The 27,597-nt window shown below is 45.4% G+C and overlaps 1 protein-coding gene across 6 annotated transcripts; it reads left to right on the top strand.

The window, feature by feature from the left end:
- The first annotated feature begins 98 nt into the window (after positions 1–98).
- On the top strand, positions 99–26,375 carry mrtfba (myocardin related transcription factor Ba). Of its 6 annotated transcripts, XM_075458282.1 has the most exons (18): positions 99–557; positions 8,480–8,521; positions 8,924–9,009; positions 10,744–10,987; positions 16,111–16,176; positions 16,280–16,335; positions 16,600–16,675; positions 16,873–17,034; positions 17,161–17,333; positions 17,452–17,580; positions 17,687–17,934; positions 18,368–18,572; positions 18,740–19,756; positions 19,852–19,959; positions 20,156–20,305; positions 20,404–20,538; positions 22,274–22,334; positions 22,448–26,375. In XM_075458282.1, the coding sequence occupies exons 4-18, from the start codon at positions 10,822–10,824 to the stop codon at positions 22,960–22,962; spliced, it is 3,267 nt and encodes a 1,088-aa protein (XP_075314397.1). In that variant the 5' UTR covers positions 99–557; positions 8,480–8,521; positions 8,924–9,009; positions 10,744–10,821; the 3' UTR covers positions 22,963–26,375. The 6 variants fall into 6 exon arrangements, with proteins under 6 accessions (XP_075314397.1, XP_075314401.1, XP_075314400.1 ...); XM_075458286.1 differs by lacking the exon at positions 8,480–8,521 and having other exon boundaries at positions 18,407–18,572; positions 20,419–20,538; XM_075458285.1 differs by lacking the exon at positions 8,480–8,521 and having other exon boundaries at positions 18,407–18,572.
- Positions 26,376–27,597: the final 1,222 nt, after the last annotated feature.

The raw sequence follows: 27,597 nt of genomic DNA, 5'->3' as shown, positions 1-27,597 counted from the left end.
ATAACAGTGTTTACAGTGGCTCACAATTTATTTTCATGGGAGTTTGACCAAATATTGACCACTGAATTGTTTCTGCTATACAGACAGGACCTAATGATTTATTATTATTATTTTTTTTAACTTTCATGAAAAGTCTTGTTACTATATTGTTTCCACTGATTTTCGAGTTTACTTGTAAAATACATATTGTTGGTAATACCTCTCGTGGAAAAATACGAGATAGTACGATAATAATACAGTGGAAGAATGGAATTGAATTGAAATGAATAAACTATTTGGGTCACTGAGTGCAACGTTACACCCGTTTACAACTCGCTCGTGCATGCTGATCAGTAAGTTGTCCGGGTCTCCGCCCCCCAATGCTTCCTATGCGACGTCATTACGTCACCCTGCATCCGAAGCTAGACCAGTCGCAGCCATTTTACTCCGCGAAATAAACTTCACTCTCAAACCCAGACGAAAAACCAAGTATCTCCCATGATTATTTTCTACAGTGATGGATACCTTGTTGTGAACACCAGCTCGAATGGATTTTAGTTTTGTGTCATCGCAATTCGGTAAGACCACAGCCCCCGCGCGGCGCTGTCTTGTTTTTAGCATGCTAGCCTGTCTTGGCTAAAACGAGCTAACTAGTGAAAATGTGAAAAGGTTGTTGTTGAGGAACGTTTGTGAAATGCAGTCTGGAGAGCAGACACGTCTGGGCACGTTTAAAACAGTAAAGCATGGACGTGTATTTGACCGTCAAATGTCATACGGTATGTTTTCCCGTTTCTGTAAATGACCACCAAGAAAATGCCTCGCCACCTTTAATGCTCGGCACTGGATGCAACTCATTCACCTGTCAGATTTAAAGTAGCTAACCAGTGTTAAGGTTATTCCACACCCACCCTCCCTCCCTCCCTCACCACTGCGATGCCAGTGGTTTTAGTTATTCCGACAGCCATGTCTGTCAAGCAACGAAAAGTGTTATTCTAACCTCGCTTTTAAAAATCCACTTAATGCGTGTGGCATTTGTATTGCGTGTGCGCTTATATCAGCCTCTTGAGCCCGGATGCTCTCTGAATTAATTCAAGACAAGTCGTCCTGTATCACTGTGAGCAGCCTGCCTTGGTTGTTATAGTCATTCCAATCACGGACGCTGTGTAACACGAAACCGACAATGATCTGTAAGTGCATTCCAATCGATGGAGGTGTGCAGACTGAGGTGGTGCTGCAGCAAATCCAAGCAGGTAGCATTTTGTCTGACTCATGCAGACCGTCAGGCAGGATGAGGTGATTTCAGAGGCGGCTTTATCCGCTCAGTCTGTCACTGAAAAGTGTGATATATTCCCGTTAACTTAATCACCACACACGCGGTGGTGCAAGCCTTCACGTCAGGTATGTATGCTTTGGATCCACATGTGTTTTGCCTGTTTTTGTTGTTGTTGTTGTTTTTTAAACCTCCCAGCGAGTTTGCATGAACGCTTTCTGCTCACATAGACTTGGTCTATGTCTCGCCCTCTGGGCAATAAAATGACAATCAAACCGGTTAGCACTAGAGTTTTTGTTTGTCAATCATTTTGCTTTAGTGTTTTCATTCAAAGTCCACAAAGGCAGGGGTGGAAGGAAACTGCACCACATGTCTGTGGGAACAGGGCTGAATACTGACTCTAAGCCAGTGAGCCAGAGTGATGACATCATTTCTGTCTTATTTCAGGATAAAAGTAGATGTTTTTGTTGGACAAAGACGGGCTCTATTTAAAGCCCAGAGAACTGCATACTTGAATACTAGTGTGGCGCAGAGTGGTTCTCATGCTGTTTGTGTTGTGCATGTGTGGGCCACATTTCTTTAGTTACGTAAGGCTATGGGTTTCTTCAAATTCTAACGAGGTTCGGTTCAGAGAGGGTATTTCTTTTTGCTGTGTCATGCTCAACGTGTGGCCCGTCCCGCGGCGCAAGGCAAGGCAAGTTCTCCACAGTTTTGCAAAAGGCACATCTGCCTAGAAAAGACTCGTATGTACAAGAGAGGCAGAACACAGAGAGAGAACTGTGCAATTTAAGGCATGAAATCTTGATTATGAACAGTTGGTTTAAAAAGAAAGAAAAAAAACTCAAGTAGTCTGTGGGGTGAGGCTTAAAGCAAAGAGGGAACTCATGGTACAGATTGTGGTGCTTTCCAGCCTGAGCTCAATATAGAACTTTTCAGACAGGCTTCTCTGTTTGTTTCCTGTCACCTTCTCACCGTCTCTGATAGTGAGATATTTCATCAGCGTTACAGTTGATTCTGTGAAATGCTATTGGAGTTGCTGTATTAATGTCCATTAACAGAAACCAGACAGCCCTGTTTGTAGTTTATTAGCTCCTATCATGCTCTCACTGCAGTGAATATGTGTATGTGACTCCTCTTGGGCACTTTATCACAGGCATTCCTCACATCCTGGCCTATCTGTAGTAGAGTTGACCCATGGCCTCCTTCCCACAGTATGCAGACACTGTTTCTGTTATTGTCCCACAGGACCGCGGTTGCCACTGTTCTCATTTCCTCCAACAGCTGCGTTCGAGGATGTAAATGTGCTTATTGTGCTTGTTTTTAATGAAGTCATGAGTGTGTATTGAAATTTTATGTTTCGTCATCAGTCCTTCTTCTTCTATCTTTGTCGTTCAGTCCCGATGAGCAAGGGGTTCCCGGTACAAAAGTATGAAACCTCTCACCTACACTGCGTCTGGGAAGGCTTTTATAACAGCCCGAGGTGACCGGCACACCCAAAACTGTGTCACCAGTCTGCGAAAATGTTTTTTCAAGTTATTACCAGGCACAGCATATTGAAACAAAGATGAAACTTGAAACCAGCGTTTGTTTTTAGTTTATTCTCAGAGTCCGAGGTTGATTTTTATCTGAGATGCGATCACTGGGTGCTGCGTAGACGTACAGCCACTGTGGGGAAGTATCTTTAAAGGGGGGGGGGGGGGGGGTCTGTTTTGGAAAAACAGTGTTAGTCTATTTTAAGTGAAACATTCAAACTAACACACCCAGATATTGTGGTTTGTGATCGAATCGTTCTACGTGTATTCGCTCAACTAGATTCAAACGGGCCTTTGTGCTCCAAAGTTCCTTTTTTTTTTCTTTTTTCTTTTTTCTTTTTTTCGTTGCAAATTTTTGTTAAAAACAGTCAAGTGTGAGTGAATGTAAATACAGCCGAGTTCCCAAGAACGCTGCTCTCATTAACATGTTTTTCTGTTTCTCTTGTCAGACGGTGAAACATGTCAGAAATCAGCCCATTACATCAATGTGCAACTTTTGGTCGCTCTGCTCTAACAAAAGTTTGATTGTACAACCTTAGCATTGTCTGGCAAAATCACCATTCCAGTAGCGTAAAGACAACATCAGTGCAGTGAATTTGGCTTTACTTGTATGTGTAACGCTCTCCTATAGAGACAGCTAGAGGCGAAAGGACGTCTTGAATGTTTACTCGGAACTGTCCACGGGGGTTCCGGCTTCAGACATGCCTTGGTCAATAATTAAATTCCCCTCCTGTGAATGCAAGCTGTTAATTGAGCTCGACTCAACTGTGCATGAAACTAAACTGACTTAGAGGATGGGGATTTGAGGGCGGCTTTTCCATTTTGGCTTGTTGAGTCTTTTGGTCGAGCTTTTCGTGCTCTTTGCGTTTTATGCGCTTTGCCTGAATTTTTATGGACATCCAAACCAAGAACAATACCACAAGCTAGTTGCATCTTGTGAACTGTGATCACAGATAATGCCCCCTAAACGTTTAAAGGAATGTGTTGGGCTGTGTGAAAATGCTCTGGCACATTCCAGAAAGAAAAAGGCTCTAAGAAGAAGATCTTCAGCAGAAGTGAAACTGGGATGTTTGAACTTTAAGTAAGCACGTGCTCTTCCAGAACAGTAGAAGTTGCATCATAGAATGATAAAAAAACGAAAAGTTTGTGTTGCTGTAAGTGCAGTGTCAACACTGGCAAACACTGCCTGAAATCAAAATGGAAGCCAAAAACAAAGATGGAACGCCCATGCCATGTGCTCCATAATGACATCAACAGGACAGCGAGAGGTGAAAGTCTCACAAGTAGACTTTAGAAGTGAAGAAATAAATGAACGGATGACACTGCCAGGTTTCTAATCAGATTATGGTTCAGTTACAGGACTGCTGAGAGGCAAGGAGATTAACACACAGCAGTATTAACTTCTACTACTACGGCTCCAGACTGGTAACGAGCACCCCGAAGCTGCCAACCCACTGGATTGGATGAAAAGTCAGCCGTTGTGCATGTATCTGTTGTCAGACTAGCTGCACCAAAATATGAAGTACACCTGAAGTGCATTCAGATGTTCAATTGTAAATCGGTTTGAGTGATAAGAAATTAAGCATAAATTGTAGATGCAAATAAACAACAACAACAAAAAAAAAACAATAAGAGGACATTTTGATCGTATATCCTGCATAGGTCCCACTATGCATGTGGCACTGAGCCCTTGTCTAATGGCGTAGTTTTGTTTAAAGAATAATGATCTATTGAATTTGAGTCAAGGGAATTTTGTGTCTACAGGAGAAGAACTGATGTCAGTCGTGCACGAACAAGGAAGGGGTGGGTACATTTAATATTTCCGTGGTTGCATAGCTCAGTGTTGATGATTGGCTGAGGTATGTGCGACTGCAGCGACCCTGCATGTCGCTTTTGTTTCTAAAACGTCAAACACGGACAGTACCAACAAAGAAATGCAACACTCATTCGACTCGTCCTGCGACAGGTCGGCAACTTTTTTGCAAAGGTGACTCGTCATTTATTGTGGAAACCTGTACACCAAATGGAACTGTATTACACTTGTAGACATAGCTCAACCTTTACCATGGAGCCGACTTTTGATTCTCAAAATGTGTTTACATCTATGTGTGCAACATGTGGACGTTGCCCTTTGATCAAACACATGGTACTCGTTGCCCCGTGCCATTAAGAGAACAGTGAAGGGCTGAGCACATGCTGCGCCTGCCATCTGGATCTGCTCTTTGATTCCGCTGGGGCAGCATGACGTTTATCCCACAACGCCTTTTCAGCCGGGACAGTTGTTTATTTCTTTTTTCTCTTGCGCTCACTTGCTCGCCCCACCAACCTGTATCCCCACACAGCTTGTAGCTCTCTTGGCTGGAATGCTTCCATCCCTCTCTACCATCTTTTGTTGTTGCAAAATAAACTCCATCTGTCATCATTTTGATATTTGACAGCTTGACTAATGTATTTCTTTCCCCAGATCTACAATTTTAGAACTATTGCTTTAAACTTTAATCATGTTTACTATCATGTTACACAATCAAAAAGAAAATTGCATACACATTTGCCTACTGCACAAGTAGAATGAATAGCTATCATCTTCAGCGCACAATAGAATTATTAAAGTGATACTCCGGATAGATTCAACCTGGGGTCATTTGAACCGTGACATCCAGCCAAGTAGCCCACCCGCAGTTTTTTCGATATTGGCTGAACATCAGCTGAGTTACTGAGTTATCCCGAATAGCTTCGTACAAAGGTTAATGGATCCTGGCAGTATCTCCAAAATTACCACACTAAAATCACATGCCATGACACCAAACTTCTACAGTAGTACAAATATGGTCTGTACTCACCAAACGATGCATTTGGAAGTTTGAAAATAGTCCAGGAGTTTATTATTATCAACACAAGCCTGATAGCTTCTCTGCAGCTAAAGCTGCGTCGACGTCACTTCAGGGAGCTGGGAGCTTCAAAGTAAGATGAGGGTTGATCTACTACTGTAGACAACAAAGCAAGGCTGCTCATTTCTCCATTGATAAAATAATTTCACAACTCTACAACTTAAAAATTCATAAAAAAAACATGTATAATATAGCATTCACTTTGTTGTCTACAGTAGTAGATCAACCCTCATCTTACTTTGAAGCTCCCAGATCAAGGAAGTGACGTTGGCGCAGCTTTAGCTGCAGAGAAGCTATCAGGCTTGTGTTGATAATAATAAACTCCTGGACTATTTTCAAACTTCCAAATGCATCGCTTTGTGAGTACAGACCATATTTGTACTACTGTAGAAGTTTGGTGTCATGGCATGTGATTTTAGTGTGGTAATTTTGGAGATGCGGACCAGGATCCATTATCGCTTGTACGAAGCTATTCGGGATAACTCAGTAACTCAGCTGATGTTCAGCCAATATCGAAAAAACTGCGGGTGGGCTACTTGGCTGGATGTCACGGTTCAAATGACCCCAGGTTGAATCTACTCCGGAGTATCACTTTAAGTGGACAAAATTTGGCAAAAAAGTTGATATTTATTGCTGCTTTTTTAGGTTCTGTGGTGAGGATGAACAACAATATTAAATAGGTTTCAGCTCGCTCTTCAGTTCTCGGCCTTCTTAGCCAATCCGATTAGGCATAAGTAAACAGCTGCTGTTGAAAAACACACTAAACTTTCACTCATTTCACCTTAACAATCCTTTAAAATCAGTTTCTGACTTTAAGTAAGAATTAGACAATGTAATTACTTAGATTTATTCTTATTAGACCTGTATGAACTCGACTGAACACTTTTTCCACTTTTCATAAGACAGGTGCTCTCTACAGTACTTCTGTTATTGTAATATTGCTCTTTTCAAAGCCACCGGACTAAACTAAAGAGAATGTCTATCCATGTGTTATAGTACAACCATGCTAATATTTGAGGTACATCACTGATACATTAAAATTGTTGTTTGATTTGACATTACAAATATTATAAGTCTAATTGTACATTTATTAATAGCAGAATTAGCTTAAAGGGACACTATGTAATTAAGTCGTTTATTAGCTCAAATCAACATATTCATTCATAAGTTAGTCCTCATTGGTGTAAAATGTTCTCTGTCAAAAATCTCACTTATCCTCCTGAGTGAAGAATAACTTGTCTGTATCTACATAGAGCAGGTAAGCTCTATGGAGGCTGCCATGTCCTTCCGCTCTATGAAAAATGACGAAGTGCCGAGAGGGACATAAAGCACTTCGAATCGCGATTTCCCCACCAGGCCTATAAGCAGAAATGACGTCATTGTGACGTCATTTCCGCCAAATGGCTTATTACAGCCGCTAATGCTAAATAGATTTTATTCCTTGGCACATATGTCTTTGTGTTCATTAGCTTTCTTTTTGTAAGTGCATCATCTTCTTCTTTTTATTATTATTCCTATGCTCCCCCTGGATATCTTCTTTTTGGCGTTATGCTCACATTTGTAAACTGTTATTTTGTTGATTTACTAATAAAGTTAAAAAAAAAAAAAAAATGCTAAATAGATTTTATCTCGTAAATGATCCCACTAATAATGCATTGATTGTTACCAAACTTCTGCCGTAGTACACATAGGCTCTTAACTCACAAAACGAGGCATTAGAAAGTTTGTAAGTTTACCGGGAGTTTATTTACCGCTGCTAATGCTCCTATTGCTAACGCAGGCTAATGCTAACGCTGCGTCGACGTCACTTCCGGTAACTCCCGGAATATGACTAATTGCATTGCTTGCACACCAAAGGAGATGTTATGTTATCTGACATGTTATCTGTCATCTGTATTCATAGTGTTGTTGTATGTGTGTTATGTAATCCTTTGTACTGTGTGTCTTGATTTCTTTTTGTTTGTATGGACCTTGAGTCTGAAGCTATAGCTTCTTGAATCTTGACACATTCCGCTTGCCGTAGTTCAAGAAGTTGCAGCGCACATTTGAAAACGTGAGGCGCTAGAGAGCAAATTCATTCAACTTTGCAAAATAAAATTGCACCACTAGATGGGGGAAGAAATTACATAGTGTCCCTTTAGCTTAAACTAGTAAGTGAGGAGCAAAACTAAATAACCTTTTAGAAGTAGAAGACCAATAAAGTACATATTTTGTCATTGTGTATACATTTCTACCTTTAAAACAGCACCCTGTCTTTGACCAAACGGATGCTTCACCGAAGTGTGCATTTTTGCCCCACAAAGCATTGCCAGTTTACTATTAGCTTCCCAGCAGTTGGCTACAGTGATGAAGCGGCACTTTTCTTTTGTCTACCATGGCTGTCATGTTATCCGTGTCTCTGTTTACATTGAAACACCGAGCCCTGCACTTCATATCATTTTTACAGCCTCGGACACTGATTGCATGATATTTTCAAAACCCACACAGATATAATAAAGCTGTCAGACCACCATGTGCTACTTTACACATGAGGTTGGTCGACTCGAACCAGTCCTATTCTGTGGTCCCGGAGAGAAACCTGTTTTTTGACCAACATAACTGGAAAGGCTGTCAGCTGTTGTGTGCCCTGAGTGTCTCTAAAGTCATACATCAGTCCAACTCTAATTGAGTTATCTGCTTTGTATTTTAAGCACATGTCTTGAGGAGTCCTAAAAGCTTGTGCGTGCTGTTGATTTCTTTTTTTTTTTTTTTCTACTTCAAGACTTTCTCTTGTGTGTCTGTGGGTAATCCATATAAACAATCATTTTCAGACCTTGATGCAGCTTTGAGCATCAGCCAGGCAGCTTGAAGAGGTACTCCATCATCATGTTTTATTCTGCACTTATCTTCAAACACTCTTATTCAAGCAGCATCACTGTTTTGCACTGTGCGTGCGTGCGTGGGTTTTCACTTCAGTTTTGTTTTTATTAATGAACTTTGAATTTATACGTCTAACATCTCACCCGGTTCAAGTAGTTGTCCCATTACGTGGTTTCTTTTTTCCACCGTTTCACCTTTAAAAGTCTATTATCTTGCATTTACACTAATCGCGAGGAAAGAAAAGGCAGCGAGACTGATTTCCACCAGCAAAGATTAATCATTTGCAATACACAGAGTGAGATGGATCGGCCACAGCCACAATAAGTTGCCAAAGGCAGAAGAGTCCAAGCAAAACATAGTTTATGTTGTAATGTTTTGTTTTTATCTTCCTCTAGGTTCAACTCAATGGCTTAGCGTGACGCCTGTCAGCATCTAGCCCAGACATCCCGTTGACCTGTCCCTTTGTCTTCTGCTACTACAGGTAGGAATAGACTCACCAAAAGTAGATGTACAAGTAGCAACGCTATTTGCCCTGCAGTCAGCTCCCAGCCATGCGATGATGCAAACAAATCGGACCCGTTTCAGTTTTCCATGACACTCCCCTCATTTCGTCAAATGAAACTCTTCCGTTCGGGACGCTTCTCCTATGCCATTCCAAATGTCAAAGAGAAACATTTCACAAAACACAGCAACATTTTCACAGGAAAAAGTAGGGACAACAGTTCTTTCTTGTGATTGGACAGAACCCAAATCTGTAGTAACGGGTGAATGTCATTTCCTGTTTCGTATGTGTCTGTCTCAGCACTCCCCTTAAACCGAAAACAGTTGCTGTTATGCTGAAGTGGCCTTATGATTAGCATTAGCAGCTTATGATTTGGGGATTTAGACCACCTTAGACAACCACAATCACAAGTTTGTGATTTTTTTTTTTTTTTTAAAAATGTTTTGTTTGTCTTTTGCCTCCTGACCTTACCTGTAAATTTGAAATGAAACGTCGCGTTTTTTGTGAAATTTCTTTTGGTCGCTGCGCTTTGAACCTCAGGGCGAGTGTAGAAGATGGATCAGGGAACAACCACACCGCTTGTATTAATTATGTTGATACGCATCAAAGGCTCTGTTTTTAAAGCTGGTTTTAATCAATGCCGCTTGCTTTAAGTCTTGTGCATGTGGAGGAACTGCAGGACGGGACGACGAAGATCCAAAGTACAAGTCCAGTTATTGACATGACCCCAGAAATTCAACGAAAAAACCCCTCATAGAACAGTGCGGCATTTTATTGTTCTCTACAGAAAAACGGATACCACAGCAGAGATGTTACTGCAGGCCTCGAATAGAAAAACACTTTGGCTTAACTGTTTGCCATCAAGGCTTGAATTGCATGTGTAAATTGTAGTTTTAGTGGCACTTTATCATCACTACGGCCCAGAGAGCGGTGATCAGAAGCCAAGGATTGAAGCGTGGGAGAATTTTGTAGTCATAGCCACTTTCAAAATGGAGCAATTTAGATCAAATCCCAAGTGAACTGCGGCTCCCGTGTTGAAACTGAATGCTGCAGACTTTTGATGTGGATGCATAATACGACAGAGAGAAAGGAAGGGGGGGGGGGGCACTGAATTGTCAAGAGAGGCATCTATTGCATATCCTACAATCCTCTAATGCCTTGAACAGATGAAGATTAAAAGTCGGCCATGAGAGCAATGTTGTTTTTAGCCAAAAGCAACACACCGGGACGGTTGGTAAAGAATAAGTGCTGCTGGAAAGCGATAAATGACATCCACAGTTGGGGTTCCATGGATACTAAACTGTTTGTTTTGCTCCACCAAATGTTTTACTTCCCTCTGTTTGAGACCACCACGGTGACCTCACACCCCAGATGTCGTGTCCTGGCTGAACAGAGAGGGCATTTATGCACAAACTGGCGTTGTTTGCTTTGAGCAGCGGTTTGGAGGGATTATGCGACGTAATAGTCTACCGGCTTCTTTAATGAATAATTTCGGCTCCGGCTGAACTCTTCCAGATGGCTGCAGTGAAGTGGCATCCTGAAGTCGTCGTACCAAAGATGATACTGGATAGCGGTTGTTTTTCAGGAGGCCACAAAATGTCACTGAGGGACGCTTTCCTCCCGTTGAGGAGGGGAGCAGTCATTTGATTTTCTTCAAAATGCTCATTTTCTTACTTTTTATTTTTATTTTTTTCCTTCCTTGTTTCCTAACAGGTAGCAAGGAGACGTAGCATAAAGGGACCGGTGACCTATACCCCTCTTGCTAGCCCTCCAAAAAGCCCCTCCTGAGCCATGATGGAGCCCCAGGCTTCCCAGGGGCTGCTAAGGGCGGAGGGGGATTGCGGGATGTCAAATCTACTGGTGCCCAGTCCGCAGAGCGAGGCGGTGACCCACGAGATGGAGGAGCTGTCCCTGCAGCCCACGCAGAGTCTGCCGCCGCTCAGCGAACGCAAAAATGGTGAGAACATGCCGCCGCCGTATGATCACACTGCGCGTCATATGCCATTTTTTTCTGTTTTTTTTTTTCCCTTCCCACATTTCACATCATGCTTCTGCCGCTATGAAAGCCCTTTTCAGACATGTAACATTAACGCTTTCATCCGTCTGTTGAAGTGACAGCATTCTGTCAGACAGAAGTCGCGTTTGCTTTGATGTTTCTTACAGTTTCCTGCAGACGCACAGCAGCTAAGGCACATGCATGCTTTTATTTTTGGTTTACTGCTATTTTTGTTGGATTGTATAGAACGAGCCAGTAATAATAATACCAGTATCTTCTTACTACATGACATGTTGCCATAATTCAGGATAGCCTGACAGATGCATTATACAAAGCGTACCACTCGTGTAAGATCCCCCAAGGCGCACCTTCTCGTTGTTTTCCCTGTCCGCCACAGCAGGCCTTTAGGGATATCACGGTTGCCGTAGTGAGACGGACTTGCCACGGTCAACCCGCCCTCCGAGGCTTAGCTGTCCACCAGACAACCACCCTCCCGCTGGCTTGTTTCGAGGTCTAAATGGAGTTGGGGCCAAATGCAGAGTCGCTTTCCTGTGACTCCCAATCCGAGCCTGCCTGTTAAAAACGTTACATGAACGTGCTGCAGAGGTTTTGCTCTGTCTGTCGGGTCCCTCTGGGTGAATTGGCATCTCTAAATTGTCCTTAGGAGTGAGTGTGAGCGTGCATGGTTGTTTGTCTCGTTTGTCTCTATGTGGCCCTGCGATGGACTGGCAGCCTGTCCAGGGTGTACCCCGCCTGTTGCCCATTGACTGCTGGGATAGGCTCCAGCCCCCCCCCCCCGCGACCCGACCGACGGATTCAGCGGTATAGATAATGGATGATCAAACGGGAGCCTTGGAGTCATCGCTGCAGACTCGTTTTGTCCACAAAATAAAAAGTAAATGACCGTTAGAGGGGAAATTCCGTGGCTCTGGTTAAGCTAAATGACGTTACATACTGTACATGCTGTAGAATAAGACGTGATAAACCTCACTCAGCAGAAAGTCGTATTCTGAGATTGTGTTTGCCGTCACACGTTGCGCATGTAGGCTGTCGCATGTCAGCCAAGAATGAGTCAGACTCTTTATTTTTGTACAGCGGCTCTTGCTCAGCCCTAAACGTCCCTCGTACATGGGTGATGGACACTCAGAATCGACGGATAATTTAAGATTTGGCCTCTTTATTTTTTCCGTACGCTTGGCAATTATCCTCATGGCGCTGGCCAGGCTGCACGTTTGCGTTTCCTCACCCTCAGCCTGTCGGCGTTTTTTTAAGCAGCTACATGGAACCAACTCTGACACTGATGGATGGGCCTGTTATTATCAGGCTTTAGGAGCGACTCATATTCACTGCTGCGTTTGCCAGCTCCTAATCATACTTTAGATGGCGAACAGAGATGAGTTGAGTCACTCGGTCCAGTGACTGCGGTATTGATTCCCAAGCTCAGCAAACTCTGATTAGTCAGATACAGTGTCAACAAACGCGGGGTGTTTGGAGCTCCTCCAGAATGTTTAGGCCCAGTTTAGGGTTCTGTGCTGTCACGCACCGCTGCTGCTGCTGCTGCTGCCTGCGGGAGGGCTCAGTGAAGCGCTTTGGCGGTGGAAAGTTTCTGTGGAATGTCAACAGTAGTAGCACCCACTCATCATCCCGGCTTTTGTCATTTCCCCCTCCAGTGAGAACTCGCACCTCATACTTTCCACCGACGGAGCCGTTCCCAGCACTCTGCCAACCGCAAAGTCCCCTCAGTCATGTTGGTTTTAGCCGCGCAGGTGTTAATCCGTCTGCCGTCGTGACAGCTCAGGAGAGAGACGGGAAGGCTGCTGTCAGCAGAATCTGAGATTGTCGGGACAGAAAGGAAAGAATCTCTTCCTTAAGAAGCCCCCCTGAAGCTAATCAACTATCCTTGAAATTAAGAAGGTGGCACTTTGCTAAAACCAAACTTTTCGGTACTTCTTAGAAAAATATAGTTGTTGTTTTGTTTTTTTTAACTTACATCTACACTGCAAATTCATTGAAAATGTCATTTTCCATCAATCACTCTAATCCTCTGTGCTGTAACAGCAGGATGAATCTAACAGAAACACATTTTCATCTCCATTTCCACTTCATTTTCCACTGTTTAGGGTGCGACTGCTGCTCTTTTTTTAATGCCACCATCTCGTTCCAACCTCCGCACCCCCACCCTTCTGCTTTAGGGAGAGAATTACCGATGCCAGCTGTTTACCTCGAGGGGCCTCTGTGTCTGTTATTTAACTTCCTGCATTTTGATGAGCAGAACTGTGGATTTAGTTTGGCAGGCAAATGTCAAAGAACCACCGTGGGCACTTTCTTTTAATCCCATTTGTCATTCCTGTTTCAGCAAGACAATAAATGTGGCCCCAATAATTAGTAACACGGTGGAGACACAGAATCGCTTTGTGGCAGAGAAGCTCATTGGTTGCAGTTTAAGCGTTTTTCTTGCGCCATTTATCTCCTTTTTAGACGCTCAAAGCAGCTTTTTTTTCTCAAGCAAGTAGCAACTTAAGGCTGCCCGAGGAGGCTCCGTGAAGGAAAAGCTTTCTGCTGTCGCGTTCACCGTAAAGATGACAATACGGACGCCCTCCAAATAAAGTGTGAGATTTAACATTAGACTTGAGCGTGTCACCACGACGCAGGAAAATAAATAAATGATTGTGTTTTATGACCAAAATTCAGCGTTGTTGACTTCTCATTCTCTGTGCAACAGGGAATCAGGGAAAACCGTTCAGTGTGCAGTGTGATCAAAGCCCAGCTGTTGCTTGGATGTGATCATTGACGCTTCTGTCGGTGAAATATAAGGTGGAAGCTCGGTCACATTTGGCTGAGGCAAGAATAGCGCGTAGGCCAACCGTAGGCTAACGGGGATCTTTCAAAGTTGCGTGTAAAAACTCCACCGTGTTACATTCAGGTTGATCTGTATGCCGAAATTCCACATTAAACAAAGAAGGAGTAAAATTAAGACATTCAAGTTTGCAGGCTTTACCTTTGGATAAAGCCAAACTAGCCTTTTTTTCCCATTCCTTAGAGTTTGAATCAGGACTGATAATGCAAATACGTGTATTTTGAACAATATCTGTGTCCTAAGAACTAACTGCGGGTGAAAAATGATTCATTTATTGGCAAGAAAAGCCATTGTGTCCTCTGACGCTGCTTGTGGTTCTGTCTGTGTGTGCGTGTGTTTGTGTGTGTCAAAACAGCTTAGTCATGTCGCCCAGCTTTCCTCATACTGATGAGGTCACAGGTCAACTTGTGTTTGTCGGGCTGAGCAGCAGCATTTCCCGGAGGGATCAAGGACAAAAACTGTCTGACTCACCTTAAACATGCACGCTTCCACTTGAAATCTCACTCACTATTTGCAGAGAATAGTGAATGTCCACCTTGTGGCTTCAGTTCAAGGACTTTTCTTTCCCTTTCCCCCACGAGCTTCCAAAGCTGCAGTGTGCCTGCATCGATGTCACACGAAAGGTTTCTGTCAATGTTTCACCACAGCTCCGTGTGGAGCGTCGGCTGCGGTGTTCCCAGGAGAAAATGTGAAAAGGGCTTTGTGTGCGGTACGTTTGTTTGTTACTGTGAGTATCATCAGATGCGTGATGAAGGGGAACAGGCGGCAAACAGACGAGGGAGACAAAAGACGTGAAGTCAGTCAGGCCGGCTGTTTCCTGTCTAAGTTTTATTCGTGTCCCTTCCCGCGAAGGTAGAAGTGTTTGCACTCGTGGTCACTTTTTAAAAACGTGGAAATCCCTTCTTACTCAGTGAGACGCTTCCGTGTCTTGCAGACGAGTCAGACACTTTCTATTTCTCCTCAGAAGTTTCACGGAAACCAGAGGCACAACCTCAGGCTGTGGTCTGGCAGAATGTTGCACAGCCAGAAAATATTCCATTCCGAAACCGTTCCTGAGCGAGATGGGAAGGTAAGAGTAGGAGGGCAGGACTGGGGTAGCAGTCCTGTAATATAAAACATAAATATGAGGGAGGGATAGTGAAACGTTGCATTATTTCTACACTTGGCTGTGCAGAACAGTTTGGAGATGTCTGAGGTTTTAATACGGCCGAAGTAAATGGGCCGCTCGCTCAGTTTGATTTGGACGGTTATGTGGACAGTTTAAAGCTGTGGTCTGCATGGAGTTGGAGACTCTCAGCGAGTGCTGCACCAGCTTAAGAACAAAAGCAGGTGAGAGTTTGTTGTCATCGCCATGGTGATCGTATTCATTATGTCTGGTTGATGATCGGTTACGTCCATGAGCTTTGGTTAAGATTTAATCAATCGGAAGAAATGATGCCTTCGTCTTTCCCAAAGGAAAAGATTCACAGGCCTCATTTCCAGAAACTTGGTTGAACTTTTATTCCCGCGGGCAAACGTTTACAGAAGTCAGAAGTAAAGTAAAGAAAAGAAAGTAGAATGCATGAAATATACACATGACGCCGTTCTGGAGGAGTGTGACTGTTGATCAGCTGAAGTTTTTGCTTCAGTAAGAATGGACACAGAATCTTCCTCATTTCACGAACGACTGAAAAGGAAGGCTGAACACAGCACGCCTCTCTCACAGCATTTTATGGGGGTGTTGCATTCATTATTTGCTTTGTTTGTATTTTCTAAATACAATGAAGACGCAGGAAATCTGGACTGTTCCACAAAGCTTCAAACGAAATTTGCGTCGTTTGAGAACGTGTGTGTGTGAACACATCTGTCCTGTCGCTGCTGTCATCCCGGCGAGTAGATGATGGAAGCGATAATCGGACTGCACTACTTTTCCCGGTGCACAGATCCACTTCTGACATTAAACTTTTGTGGCATCACCTCTAACGCCCCGCGCCGTTAGAGGTGGCCGCTGTGCTGTGTAATGTCGGCTTCGTGTCCGGAGAGGATATTCGTGTCCGGGGCGAGATGTTCACTCCTTTTGAGTTTGATCTCATCTTCTTTTCCCATTTTCTGTTTTTGTATTTGACCCCACCTTCTGCCGTCTCACTCGTTTTTTTCCTCTTCTCTTTGCCGTCGCTGCTTTATTTGACAGTTCGAAATGCCCTTTTTTGCTTTTGTCATTTCTAACATTTCTCACTTTTGCTTTCAGTGCTGCAGTTGAGGCTTCAACAGAGGCGAACCCGGGAGCAGCTGGTTGATCAGGGCATAATGCCACGTGAGTTACCACACAGCCAGTTGTCCATTGCCCGCAGAACCCATAATGTGGTGTGGGTGTGTTGCTGGTTGGTAACTGATACTGAGATGATGTTTTCTTGCAGCTCTGAAGAGTCCGGCAGCTTTCCATGGGCAGATTCGCAGCTTGGAGAGAGCCAGGGTAAGCAGGGGGGGAACGCCACACACACCTGGACATAAATAAAAGCAGGACAGCGAGCCTCAAAAAACTTCATCCCTGTGAAAAAGTTTTTAAAACTTGTGTAGCAGAAGGACGTCCATGTTTTAGCTTCAAAGAATTTACAGCTACTTTCATTCCATCGGGTAAAAATTCAACTCGTATGAGAAGTGCCGGCAACGTTTTGAAGCAAGAGGCCTTGAAATGTCAAGAATGAACTAAATGATATGCTTGTATCTCTCTTTTCAGACTGAGAATTTCCTCAAGCACAAGATCCGCAGTCGTCCGGAGCGAGCAGAGCTAGTCAGGATGCACATCCTGCAAGGTACTGATAATCCTCCAGTTACACATGCAAACCCTTCGTGTTTCCCGTTCGAGCTTTAAAGCATTTGATCGAGAGGCCGTCAAAACCAGTCTCATCTCTGCAAATAAGATGCCGGAAGCTGATGGTAGCTGCCCAGATTTATGTGAATTGTGCTGAAATGATTTTTTTTTTTTTTTTTTTTTTATCTGGTAACCCAGAGACTGGAGCTGAGCCCTCGCTGCAGGCCACTCAGATGAGGCTGAAACGGGCCCGGCTGGCTGACAACCTGAACGAGAAGATCGCCCAGAGACCAGGCCCCATGGAGCTGGTGGAGAAAAACATCCTGCCGGTGGATTCCAGCCTCAAAGAGGCCATCATAGGTGAGAGGCCAGGCCATTAATCCTCATAGTCGACGCTTTGGTGTAAAGCCAAATGGACACTGATCTCTGTTTCGATTGACCAAGTCATAAAAATCTGTCATTGAGCTCTGTGCTCGTGTGTCGTAGGCCAGGTGACTTATCCCAAGGTTTTGGATGAAGACAGCAATGACGCGCTGTCCCCGGAGCAGCCGGCCAGCCAGGAGTCTCAGAGCTCCGCCCCCTCACCGGGGGAGAACAGGGTGCCAGAAACGCCCTCTCCAGGCCCAGCATCAGCACCACTACCCAGCCCCGTGCTGCAGGTCTGATCGTGGACTATTAATTCACACATTTGTACACCGAATGGATTTCTGTCATTTCCCAACCCCATTATTGGACTTGAGCAACGTTTCTAAAGAATATTTGCGTTTGTTTCTGCAGGCCCTGCCAACAATAGACTTCACAAGAGCCACTTTCACCACAGAGCTGCCCGCCAGCCGCCCAGCTGCCCCCCCTGCACAGCCGGCCACTCCAGCTGCTCCCCACAAACCAGGCCCGACTCTGGTGAAAGTAAGCGCATCGCTCACTAAATATAACACCGCCTCAGTCTTTTTATCTGCCTCCTGCCGGGCCGAGTGTATTACTAAGAGTTTTTCCACTCGTGCTTTCCCAACAGCAAAGCCAGCAGAAAACTCCCTCCGAGAAGAGTCGGAGCAAGAAGGGCAAAGACGCAAAGTCGAGGGTGAAAAAGCTAAAGTACCACCAGTACGTCCCTCCTGACCAGAAGCTGGAGGCCAGCGAAGCGCCCATGGACTCCTCATACGCTCGACTCCTGCAGCAGCAGCAGCTGTTCCTGCAGCTGCAGATCCTCAGTCAGCAACAGCAGCACTACAACTACCAGACTATACTTCCAGCACCACTGAAGTACGTGTGAAAACCAATGCAAACAATAGCTCTCGTGTGTCCTTTTCTGCCTACTTCACAGTGATTTATGGAAAGGGTTTTTTTGTTTTTATCCCCGATCACAATATTTTCTCTAACACGGTTCCCCTAAGATGCCTGAAATCCGAGCCAGGTTTTGTTGTGTGCCATTAGCTGTTTTCCAATAACAACTTTGTGCCCAATCATGTAAAAGAAAAATGCTAACAGGATGTTGTGTCAGCAGCTGTTATTATAAATGCTCTCACCGGGGCGGCGCGTTCAGGCTGCCTTTGAAGTGTGCTGGTGCGCCTCAGTGTGGTCGACTGGCTTTGTTAGTGAGGCGAAGCTTGCAGGGCGGAGGGGGCTGCTCACGCTGACAACAGATATCGTTGATACTGTGTCCTCTCTTTACTCTTCTGTCTCTGTGCTACATTAGCTCAAATAACAATGACCTCGTGGCTCTGTCTCGCTGCAGACCCATGGCGGAAGGTCAGAGTAACGCTGGCAGTACGCTGCCGACCTCCATTATGGTGTCCCTGCCCACCGCACCTCCACCTCCGCCTCCAGCTCCAACTCGACCAAACAACTCTCTGTCCAATCGCAAGCCAGGAGTCTTGCCAGCCAATCTGGAGGAGATGAAGGTATCTAGTTTGTTCATTTTAATTTTTTTTCTCCCTTTAAACAGAGCCAGGGTTGGTGGGAGTTGTCCAGTATGGACAGCAGTGATGACAAGTTCCCTTTCAGATCAACCGTATTGCGTCTCGGATTCCGGTAACTTGATGCTAACGTGATCGTGTTTGTCTTTTAGGTGGCTGAGCTAAAATTGGAGCTAAAGCTCCGTGGCCTCCCGGTGTCGGGAACGAAAACAGACCTGATAGAAAGACTGAAGCCTTTCCAGGACAACCCCAGCGCCACCACTCCATCCGCCATTCTCGCTCCTGCCACTACCACCCTGTCATCCATCCCCATGGAGGTCATCGCAGCCACCGCACCTGCCCTGGTCCTTCCTGTCCAGCAGGTTGCCACAGAGCGCATGAGCTCCACACCGCCGGTTTCGCCCAGTCCCGCTGATCCCTCGACCCTCCAGCAGGACGTAGGTATGTCTGAGGCTCCAGCTGAGATTCAAATCGGGAGCTTTGGCTCGACAGGGATACAGCTCTCTCCTCTGTCGCCTTTTCAAGTCCCCGCGGAAAAGGACAGAAGGCTCCATGAGAAGGAGCAGCAGATCGAGGAGTTGATGAGGAAGCTGGCGCAGGAGCAGAGGTTGGTGGAGGAGCTTAAGATGCAGCTTCAGGTGGAGAAGAGAGGCCAGGGGGGCTGCACTGCCGACTCTTACTCTGCGTCTCCCTCTTCTTTACCCGCTGTCAACACTTTCCCGTCTGCCCTCAACTCAAATGTAGTAAAGATGGAGGGTACCGTCCTGTCAAACTGTTCGTCCACCACTGCTGCCCTCCCAAACTCAATCCTCGGCTCCCAGGGTCTCACAGCCCCCCTCCCGACAGTGGTGAAGTTGGAGGATGTGACTGTTTCTTCTGGCAAGCCGCTGAATCTCCATTCCCAAACGGGGCTCTTTACCCAGATCCAGCCTCAAGTAAGCTCCAGCCCACAGCTCTGCTCCCAGTCCCAGAAAAGTCCCCAGATTCAGGTCCAGGCCCAGCCTCAACCCGCAGCTGCCAGCCTGCAGCAGTTCTTCATCAGCCACCGTGGCGGGGTGTCCCAAGTGCTGGGGCAGCCTCAGACTCTGCTGACCACGACTGGCCAGGCTGGAGCTCAGATCCTTCTTCCAGTCTCACTACCCAACAGCGCTGCTACGATTCAGCTGCAGGTATGACCGGGTGGACCTTTTGCTGAAGATTGATTGCGGTATTAAAAGAAGGAAATACCAGCGAGTTCCAGAGTTAATTCTCTGTTTCCCCTCAGCCTGTTCTCCAGGCTACGGCCTCAAATCCAGGCCTGGTCCAGGCTTCAGCTCCTCAGCTGCAGAGCTCCCAGATGGAGATGGCGCCCAGCCATCAGTCGCTGCTACAAGTCAGTCACACGTTGTACTTAGTTGTGTTTTGTTTAACGTTTGATGTGTTTGCCACATAGGGTTTCTCCGAATCTTTGAAACGGCTGCAATTTGTGTGGATGAAGATTATATGTTTTGAATCCTGGGTTTTTCTGTCCTCTTCCATCTCTGTCATGCCGTTGCTGTGCTCTGAGCCCATTCTGTCTCGTGTCTTAGACTCTGTCGATGTGCAATAACACGACTGGTTTGGAGAACCAGACTAGACCCGAGTTGAATCCCCAGTGTTTCCTGAGATGCTCACCAGAGAGCCGAGTGTCTCCAAGGGCTTCCCCCAACCATCAGATCTCCAACGGACCCCTCAGTAAGGTATCAGTAATGAACCGTTACTACTACTTATTCGGATCATTTGCTTTGATTACAAATCCGATAGGACGGGAGTGTGATTCTTTCTCTGATCCTCGCAGTCTTCCTCACCACAGCCTGCCTTCGTCCTCCAGCCCACCTCCCTGGTCGCTCAGCCTCCTAAGACGAAGGAGCCTCCCCGGTACGAGGACGCGGTCAAACAGAGCCGCAACCTGCACATTAACAACGCGTCACAGGTGGGACACATTCAAAACTCAGACATGAACGCCATTAAAACCGTCCTGTATGTCGAAGTGTGACGCAGAGGGCCGTTTGAAACGGGTTTTGGGTTTGTTTGGTTTTTTTGTACCTTAAAGCCTCGTTTCCACTATGCAGTCCGGTACGGGTCGGTTCTGAACGGTACGGTACAGGTCGGGTCGCTTTGGGGTCAGCTTTGCGTTCCCACTGTACAGAGGGGACCCTCAGGGGTGGGCGGAGTGCGTGCCGAAGCGTAAATAGCAAATAACAGCAAATAACAAATAACATCCATAATTTCGAACCACCTCCAAGCTTCTTCAGCTTAATGCGACACTGGCTCGCGGTCCGGTTGAAACCACTCTCTGCCATTTTTGCGGCAATCAGCTGGAAAACTTTTTCGTTTGGCACAGCGCCATCGAGCTCCCGCTGCACAGCCTCCTCACCAACAACGGAGAGCAGACCCTGGAACCGGTCCTGTGTGCTCGGTACCCCAAGCAGAAGGGTTACAGACATGGTAACGGGTACCACGGGACCGGTACGCTTTCATTGTAGTGGAAACACTGAAATAAGCGAACCGTTCTGAACCGACCCGTACCGGAGTGCATAGTGGAAATGGGGCTTAAGTGCTCTGAACGCCCGAGTGTGAAAACTTGTAGAAATCAGATCAGAATCAAATTTGGAGCCACCTCCAGATATGTTTTGAATCGAGTTTATCACAGAAAAATCAACCTTGACACGACTTTGATGTGCCAGAAAGCAGATTTGGGCTGCTGGCCTGAGAATAGCCAAAGTAACATCCACACGAGTGGCAGGACACAACTGCCTCGTAGGACGATGGTCAGTGGTGTGAGCTGCTGCGTGTTTTCACACTACAGGAAAAGTTCTTTTTTTTTTTTTTTTAAACAAACAGTAGTTTATTTTCAGTGTTCTTTTTTCTTTTTTGTAATTCAAGTTTTTATTTCTTTGTCTTTGGTGTTTGACAGTACAGCATTTTACATTGTGAGACATTTCTGATACTACATAACATGTAGTATCAGTGTCATAGCAAAACCAAAATAAAATAAAAGTACAGTATGAACAATACTGTTCATAAAGAGGACATATTGATGGTTACATAGCTGGAGAGCATATCCATACAATAAATTATAGTGCTGGATACAGGATACAATTAGAGGGAGGTATTCATACTGCAGGCTCATCAGGCAATGTGATGTAAGCCCAGAACAGGTCCCAGACTGGTGCCTTGGTCTTATTTGTATTGTTCAACCTGTTGAGCATAAGTTCATATGAAGCTGTCTTTATCATAATGTTTATCCACTCTTTCAGTTCAGGGGGTTTGGTTGTTTTCCACGGTTTAAGTATTGTCCTAGCAGCCGTTGTAGTCCCTGCCATGATTACAGAGAATTCTCTGCTTGTTATGTTGTGTATTTGGCTTCTATCCCCTAATAGGCATAATCTGGGAGATGATGGTATGTCACTTCCCAGCCAGTTGCTCAGGTTGTCCACTACTGTTTTCCAGAAGGGCAGAATGACAGGGCAACCCCAGATGCAGTGTAGCAGAGTACCTATGTGTGTTTGACATTTCCAACACAAGTTATTATTTATCATACCTGCTCTGTTGAGCCTTTGTGGAGTCCAGTAATACCTGTGTGTTATTTTGTATCGTGTAAATTTCCCTTTAGCTTCCCTAATGTATTTTGTCTCCGTCTTCTTGAATTTCTTTCATCTTCTCAGGTTCCCACGGCAACAAGCCAACATATGGATGACTTGTTTGACATCCTTATCGAGAGTGGAGGTAACTGGCGTGTTTACTTTGAAGTCTGCTTTTATATCTCAGTCGGGTGACATCATTTCTTGATCCTTTGTGGTATTTCACGTTTTGTTCCCACTCTCTGTCCCCTCCCCCAGAAATCACTCCATTTATTCAGCAAGACCCTCCAGCCTCTATGACTAAGACCCTCCCGGTCACAGCCAGCATCACCACCCTCCCAGTCAACACCGCCCTGTCCAGACCCCCTCCACAGATCCAGGTGGGCCCCCCTCCCACCATGAGCTCCCTCATGATCCCCAGCCTGCCCAGCCTCTCCTCTCTGGCCACAGACAATCAGCTGGAAGCCTTCTTGGAGCGGACGCTGGCCGACACGCCGCCGGCCTCAGACCCTCGCACTCAGGGCCTGATGGAGGAGCTCCAGGCCCAGCTAATGGACCAGCAGCCCTACTCCCCCATGGACACGTCAGACCTGTCTTTCTGTGACTCCTCCTCGCCCCCATCCTCGCTCAACATGGGCCTGTCCGACCCGGCCCTGGACAACATGGAGTGGCTGGACCTCACCATGCCTCCGGGTCCCGCCGGGGCGCTCACACCGCTGGGAATCCCGACGGACTTCCTGGATACGCACGACCTGCAGCTGCACTGGGACTGACTGATCGGACGAGGGGGATGGAGGAGAGAGCGGGCAGAGCAGCTGAGGCTGGAGCGAGTGATGGATGGATGGAGAAAGGAGGCAGACGGCTGCAACAAAGAGGCAAAAGAAGGAGAAAACCTGGCATTCCGGTGCCAAATCATTCAGCATCTGTAATATTTCCACTTTCCTACAAGAAGGAGGCCTGTACAGGCGGTGCACTGATTCTAGTGGAACCACAACTAGTGTTTGCACTGCTTTAAAATAGACGATGCCAGGAAAAGTTCCTCGCAGCTGAGGTGATAAAGGGATTTTCAACAGAGCAGACTTTTTCTGTGTCTGATGTCACGATTTTATTGATTCCTCACAGAGCCAAGGAGACGGAGCCAAATGAAGACTGGCAGAACGGACTGTTTGTAAATACACTTTAAACCACACTAATAGAACTTCGATTTCACTCTCTTAGAGAGCCCGAGTAGTATTGATGACTGACAATTTCAACTGGAGGTTTCACTGGTTGGCTTTCAGTGGAAACCCGTCTCGCTGTCGGAGCACGGCGTCTAAAACGTGCAAAAGGGTTTCTAAGCTCTTCCTGACGTGGTCCAATATATGAGGGTCTTTGCTCCACTGAAGCATTCTGTGCCATGTTAGGTTACAAAATCTGGTGGTTACAACAAAAACGGTCTCTTTAAAATAAATTCAGCGTCTCAGGACGTCGGACTCGGACAAAACCAGTCTAGGGCTTCAAGAAGTAGCCTCAGCTTTTGAGGTGCTGGACACTCATATCTGTCTACGTTTCTTTTTGTTTTTTTTGTCCTGACTCGATGTCTCGGTCTGTAGCCAAGTTTTAAAGGGACAAAAGAGGGGTCAGAGCCCCGCACACACTGGTCCAGTCTCCCGCGCACTGGGCGACGCGTTCGCTGACTAATCAGATGCGATTGTTTTGTTTTTTTTGTTTTGTTCTTCTGCCCCGTCGCGACCGACGACTCGAAAGAAAGATCGGTCGCGGGTCCTCCGTCAACGCGAGAGATGCGTATGCACTAAAGAGGCAGAAAGCTCAGACGGACGCGCCTCGGAACGAGGAAATGTGAACGCCGCATATCCAAGGTGATGGTTAAAGAGTCATCGCTGTGGCTGTGAGATCGTCCAAGTCTCTTATTTTGAATGTACTTTTAAAGATCTCAAAGCGAAAACAAAAAAGGAGGAAAAATCTGACTTTTCTTAAAAAGTTGGCAGCTTTTTTTTGTTTTTCTTCTGATTTATAAATAAAAATAAAAAAAACAGCTTAAAGGGAACAAATCAGTTTAAAAGACGCACATCTGTAATGAGTGCGCAGCAAGTTAGGAGGAGGAGTGAAGATGTCTTCGATGAGCTTTATATCGAGCTGTCATACAGTATCCCTGCACTTTGTCTCTGTGTGTGTGTGTGTGTCAGGATGGGAGATTAAAGTGAGCTAGTAAAGCAAACTAAAGAAACCAACCACTCTTTGGAGGAATTGGAATATTCCAGCATGATGTGTGGCTGGTGACAATCGTCGCACCAGCTTGTAGACGGCGTTAACTTTCCCGACTGTGTGGGTGCGGGAGAGAAGCTAGCATGTTTAGTGTGTGTGTGTGTGTGTGTGTGTGTGTGTGCGCGTGGATTCCCGTCTCTTGCATGTATGTTACTGTCCGTGTGCATGATTGTGTTCGCGTCTAAGCGTTTTAAGCTCTTTCCTGGCTGCAAGTCCAAAAAAAAAAGGAAAAAACTTCAGTTGCTATCAAACTGTCAAATCAAATCCTTTGCTCTCTGCTCAACATGTTCCAAATCTTCCCCATGAAAAGGCTTCTGATGACTGTTTGACTGCTTGCTTCCTACAGTGGAAAACGCACAGCGGGGGAATCGGTGTTCCATATTAATCGCCTGCATTTCATTCCACTTGCTGTATGTTTTTTTTGTATTTTTTTCTAACTTAAATAATGAGTTGCGGATTAAGTTTATTTCATTTGTATCACTGCAAAGTAGCTGTGTGTCACTTCTGGATAAAACCCTTTTTTTTCCTTTTTAAATGTTTCACTACCAGTCTGAAACCCAGTGTACTTTTTAACCACTTTGTCCTGTAATTGCATCCACGGGCACTAGAGGGCAGAGCCTCTCTGCTCCCGCGGCCTCACTGCACACCTTCAGCTCCAGCTGTTTGACACTTCAGGGTCATTTCTTAACAGCAGATTAGAACAAACGGAATGTTTTTCTGCCAGTTTAGTGCAGATTTTTCCTCAGCCGTGTGCGCTCTTACTCATTCACCGTCTTTATCTCAAATGGGAAATGTAGGCCCACCTGAATAAGTAATGCCAAATACTTTTGGAGGACCTCACCCTCTGCTTTGTGCAGCTTTGGTCCCCCGCTTGTGTCTTGAGTGTTTGGACTACAGTATACTTATTTTTAATTTTTCTCCACAGTGCTGTTAGATTTCACTTAGGGCGGCGTAGACGACGAGTTAAAAGTGAAGTCTGCCATCTTAAGGCTGGCGTGGGTGATATTCTGTAGCCAAAAAGGCATTGGAACATATTGTTGTGTTTTGTTAAGTATCTCACAGTTTTGTATTTATCCTTTTTTTTTTTTTTTTTTTTTAAATTTAGGATTTAAAGTAAGGCTCATGTGAAATCTGTCAAAGAGGACTTCGTGTTTCTGTTTTTGGTTTGCAGTCGTTTTCCGGCGTTCTCTTTCATATCGTGACACGCGCAGATCTCGTGGCTGCGGCCCGCGTTTGGCCAGGCGAGGGCAGCTAAAAGCAATAATGGCTGCTCTCCCCTGCTATGTTGTTCTGCATGTCAAATCCTGCCTTGGTTTTAATGTTGTAAGAGCCTTCACTGCATAGTAATACGGTTTAAAAGCACTTCATATCTGAGTGGTTGGTTCTGCTGGAGGTTTGTGGAGGTTAGTGACGAGACCGAACCGCTGCCGGTTCTGTGAACGTCGCTGCGACCGATGTCCACTCGGGCTTCCCCGCGCCGACTTGAGCTCTCGGCCTCCGGCTCGTCCTCACTCTTCGTCAGCAGGGGTCAAGCCTGCGCTTTTCTTGTTTGTTTGCCCGTGTTTCTGTTTGTGGAGGGGTTGAACAAAGCTCAAAGGCGTGCGTTTAGAGGACGTTGGCGGGGAGCGCAGGTGGGGCAGCGAGAGTCGTCTCCCTCATCAGCTGATGTACAGTTGAGGAGAACCAGGAAAGATTTCCACTGCACATTGTAGCCGAGTCTCATGTCCACCACCCATGCCATGCCTCTCGTTGTTTGTAATGCCATATGTTTTGCACATTGTGTACATATTTATATAGATGTAATGCATATTTTTATACATGTGTAACACCCACCATGGGCTCTCTATTTTGTACATACTCTAAAAGATGTATATAAGTACCGTCTGCTTTTATGTGTCAATAAAATTTGGTGTACTGTGAAGAGCTTCAGCAGAATTCATTATTTTTTTTTGGGGGGGGGGGGGGGGGTCGTCATGAGATCATTTCTCATTTGGATCGCTGATCGTGACGCTTTGCTTTGCGGATAAGACGTGTTGCATCACTTCCTGTTACCTTGCTTGTGTACTGTGGAATTTCTTGCTCCTCTTGGACTACTGATAATCACTTTAGTTCTATCTATATATATACTTACACAATTTTAGTTAACTCTATAGCTTTTACCGTTCTGTTCCAACACTCCTACAGATCTTTAATCTTTATTCTCACTTTTTTAGCGATGTCTGGTTCTCTAGCTTAGCATGGCTACCAGCTCTCTCCCTCCATCTCCTGCTTTCACCTGCTCCGTGTGTCAGATGTTTAGTTACTCCTCTGCCTCCTTTAGCGATAATGGTACATGTAACAAATGTAGTCTTTTTGTAGTTTTGGAGGCGAGGTTATCTGAATTGGAAGCTCGGCTCTGCACTGTTGAAAATCAACCGATAGCGAGCCAGTCCCTAGCGTAGCTAGCTCAATTAGCCTCCCCCTAGCAGAAATTTATGTAACAAGACACCAGCGGCCATAGTCCAATGCATTCCAGGGGCCAGAGCGGGCGACATAGAATCCTATTTAAAACTGCTGGCTAAGGATAAACGTAAATACGGTAAAATAGTTGTTCACGTCGGCGTTGATGACACCCGGTTACGCCAATCGGAGGTCACTAAAATTAATGTTGCATCGGTGTGTAATTTTGCCAAAACAATGTCGGACTCCGTAGTTTTCTCTGGACCCCTGCCGAATCTGACCAGTGATGACATGTTTAGTTGCATGTCGTCCTACAATCGCTGGTTGTCTAGATGGTGTCCAGCAAACAACGTGGGCTACAGAGATAATTGGCAATCTTTCTGGAGAAAACCTGGTCTGATGAGGAGAGACGGCATCCAACCCACTTTGGAAGGAGCAGCTCTCATTTCTAGAAATATGGAAGAATTTATTTGCCACCCTAAAACATGACAACCCAGGGCTCAGTGCAGGATGCAGAGTTGTAGTCTTACACACTTCTCTGCAACTTCCCACCTGCTGCTACCCACCCAATCAATTAACACAAAAGGAGCAAATCCTCTTGTGCAAAAAAAAATTAAAACAAAAACTTTAACTGAAAAACAAACTATTAAATGTGGTTTGCTGAATATCAGATCTCTCCTTTCAAAGTCTCTGTTAGTGAATGA

Source organism: Odontesthes bonariensis, chromosome 23, assembly GCF_027942865.1.
Source record: "Odontesthes bonariensis isolate fOdoBon6 chromosome 23, fOdoBon6.hap1, whole genome shotgun sequence".
Lineage (NCBI taxonomy): Eukaryota > Metazoa > Chordata > Actinopteri > Atheriniformes > Atherinopsidae > Odontesthes > Odontesthes bonariensis.
The sequence above is the reverse complement of the archived record's forward strand: the minus strand, read 5'-3'. Positions and strand labels throughout refer to the sequence as shown.

Excerpts from the sequence above, each read along its gene's own strand:
- mrtfba (XM_075458281.1), top strand. The coding sequence starts at position 10,822 with ATGATGGAGCCCCAGGCTTCCCAGGGGCTGCTAAGGGCGGAGGGGGAT. Across the intron at positions 16,676-16,872 it reads CAGGATGCACATCCTGCAAG|AGACTGGAGCTGAGCCCTCG; the intron begins GTACTGATAATC and ends CTGGTAACCCAG. Across the intron at positions 17,334-17,451 it reads TACCCAGCCCCGTGCTGCAG|GCCCTGCCAACAATAGACTT; the intron begins GTCTGATCGTGG and ends TTGTTTCTGCAG.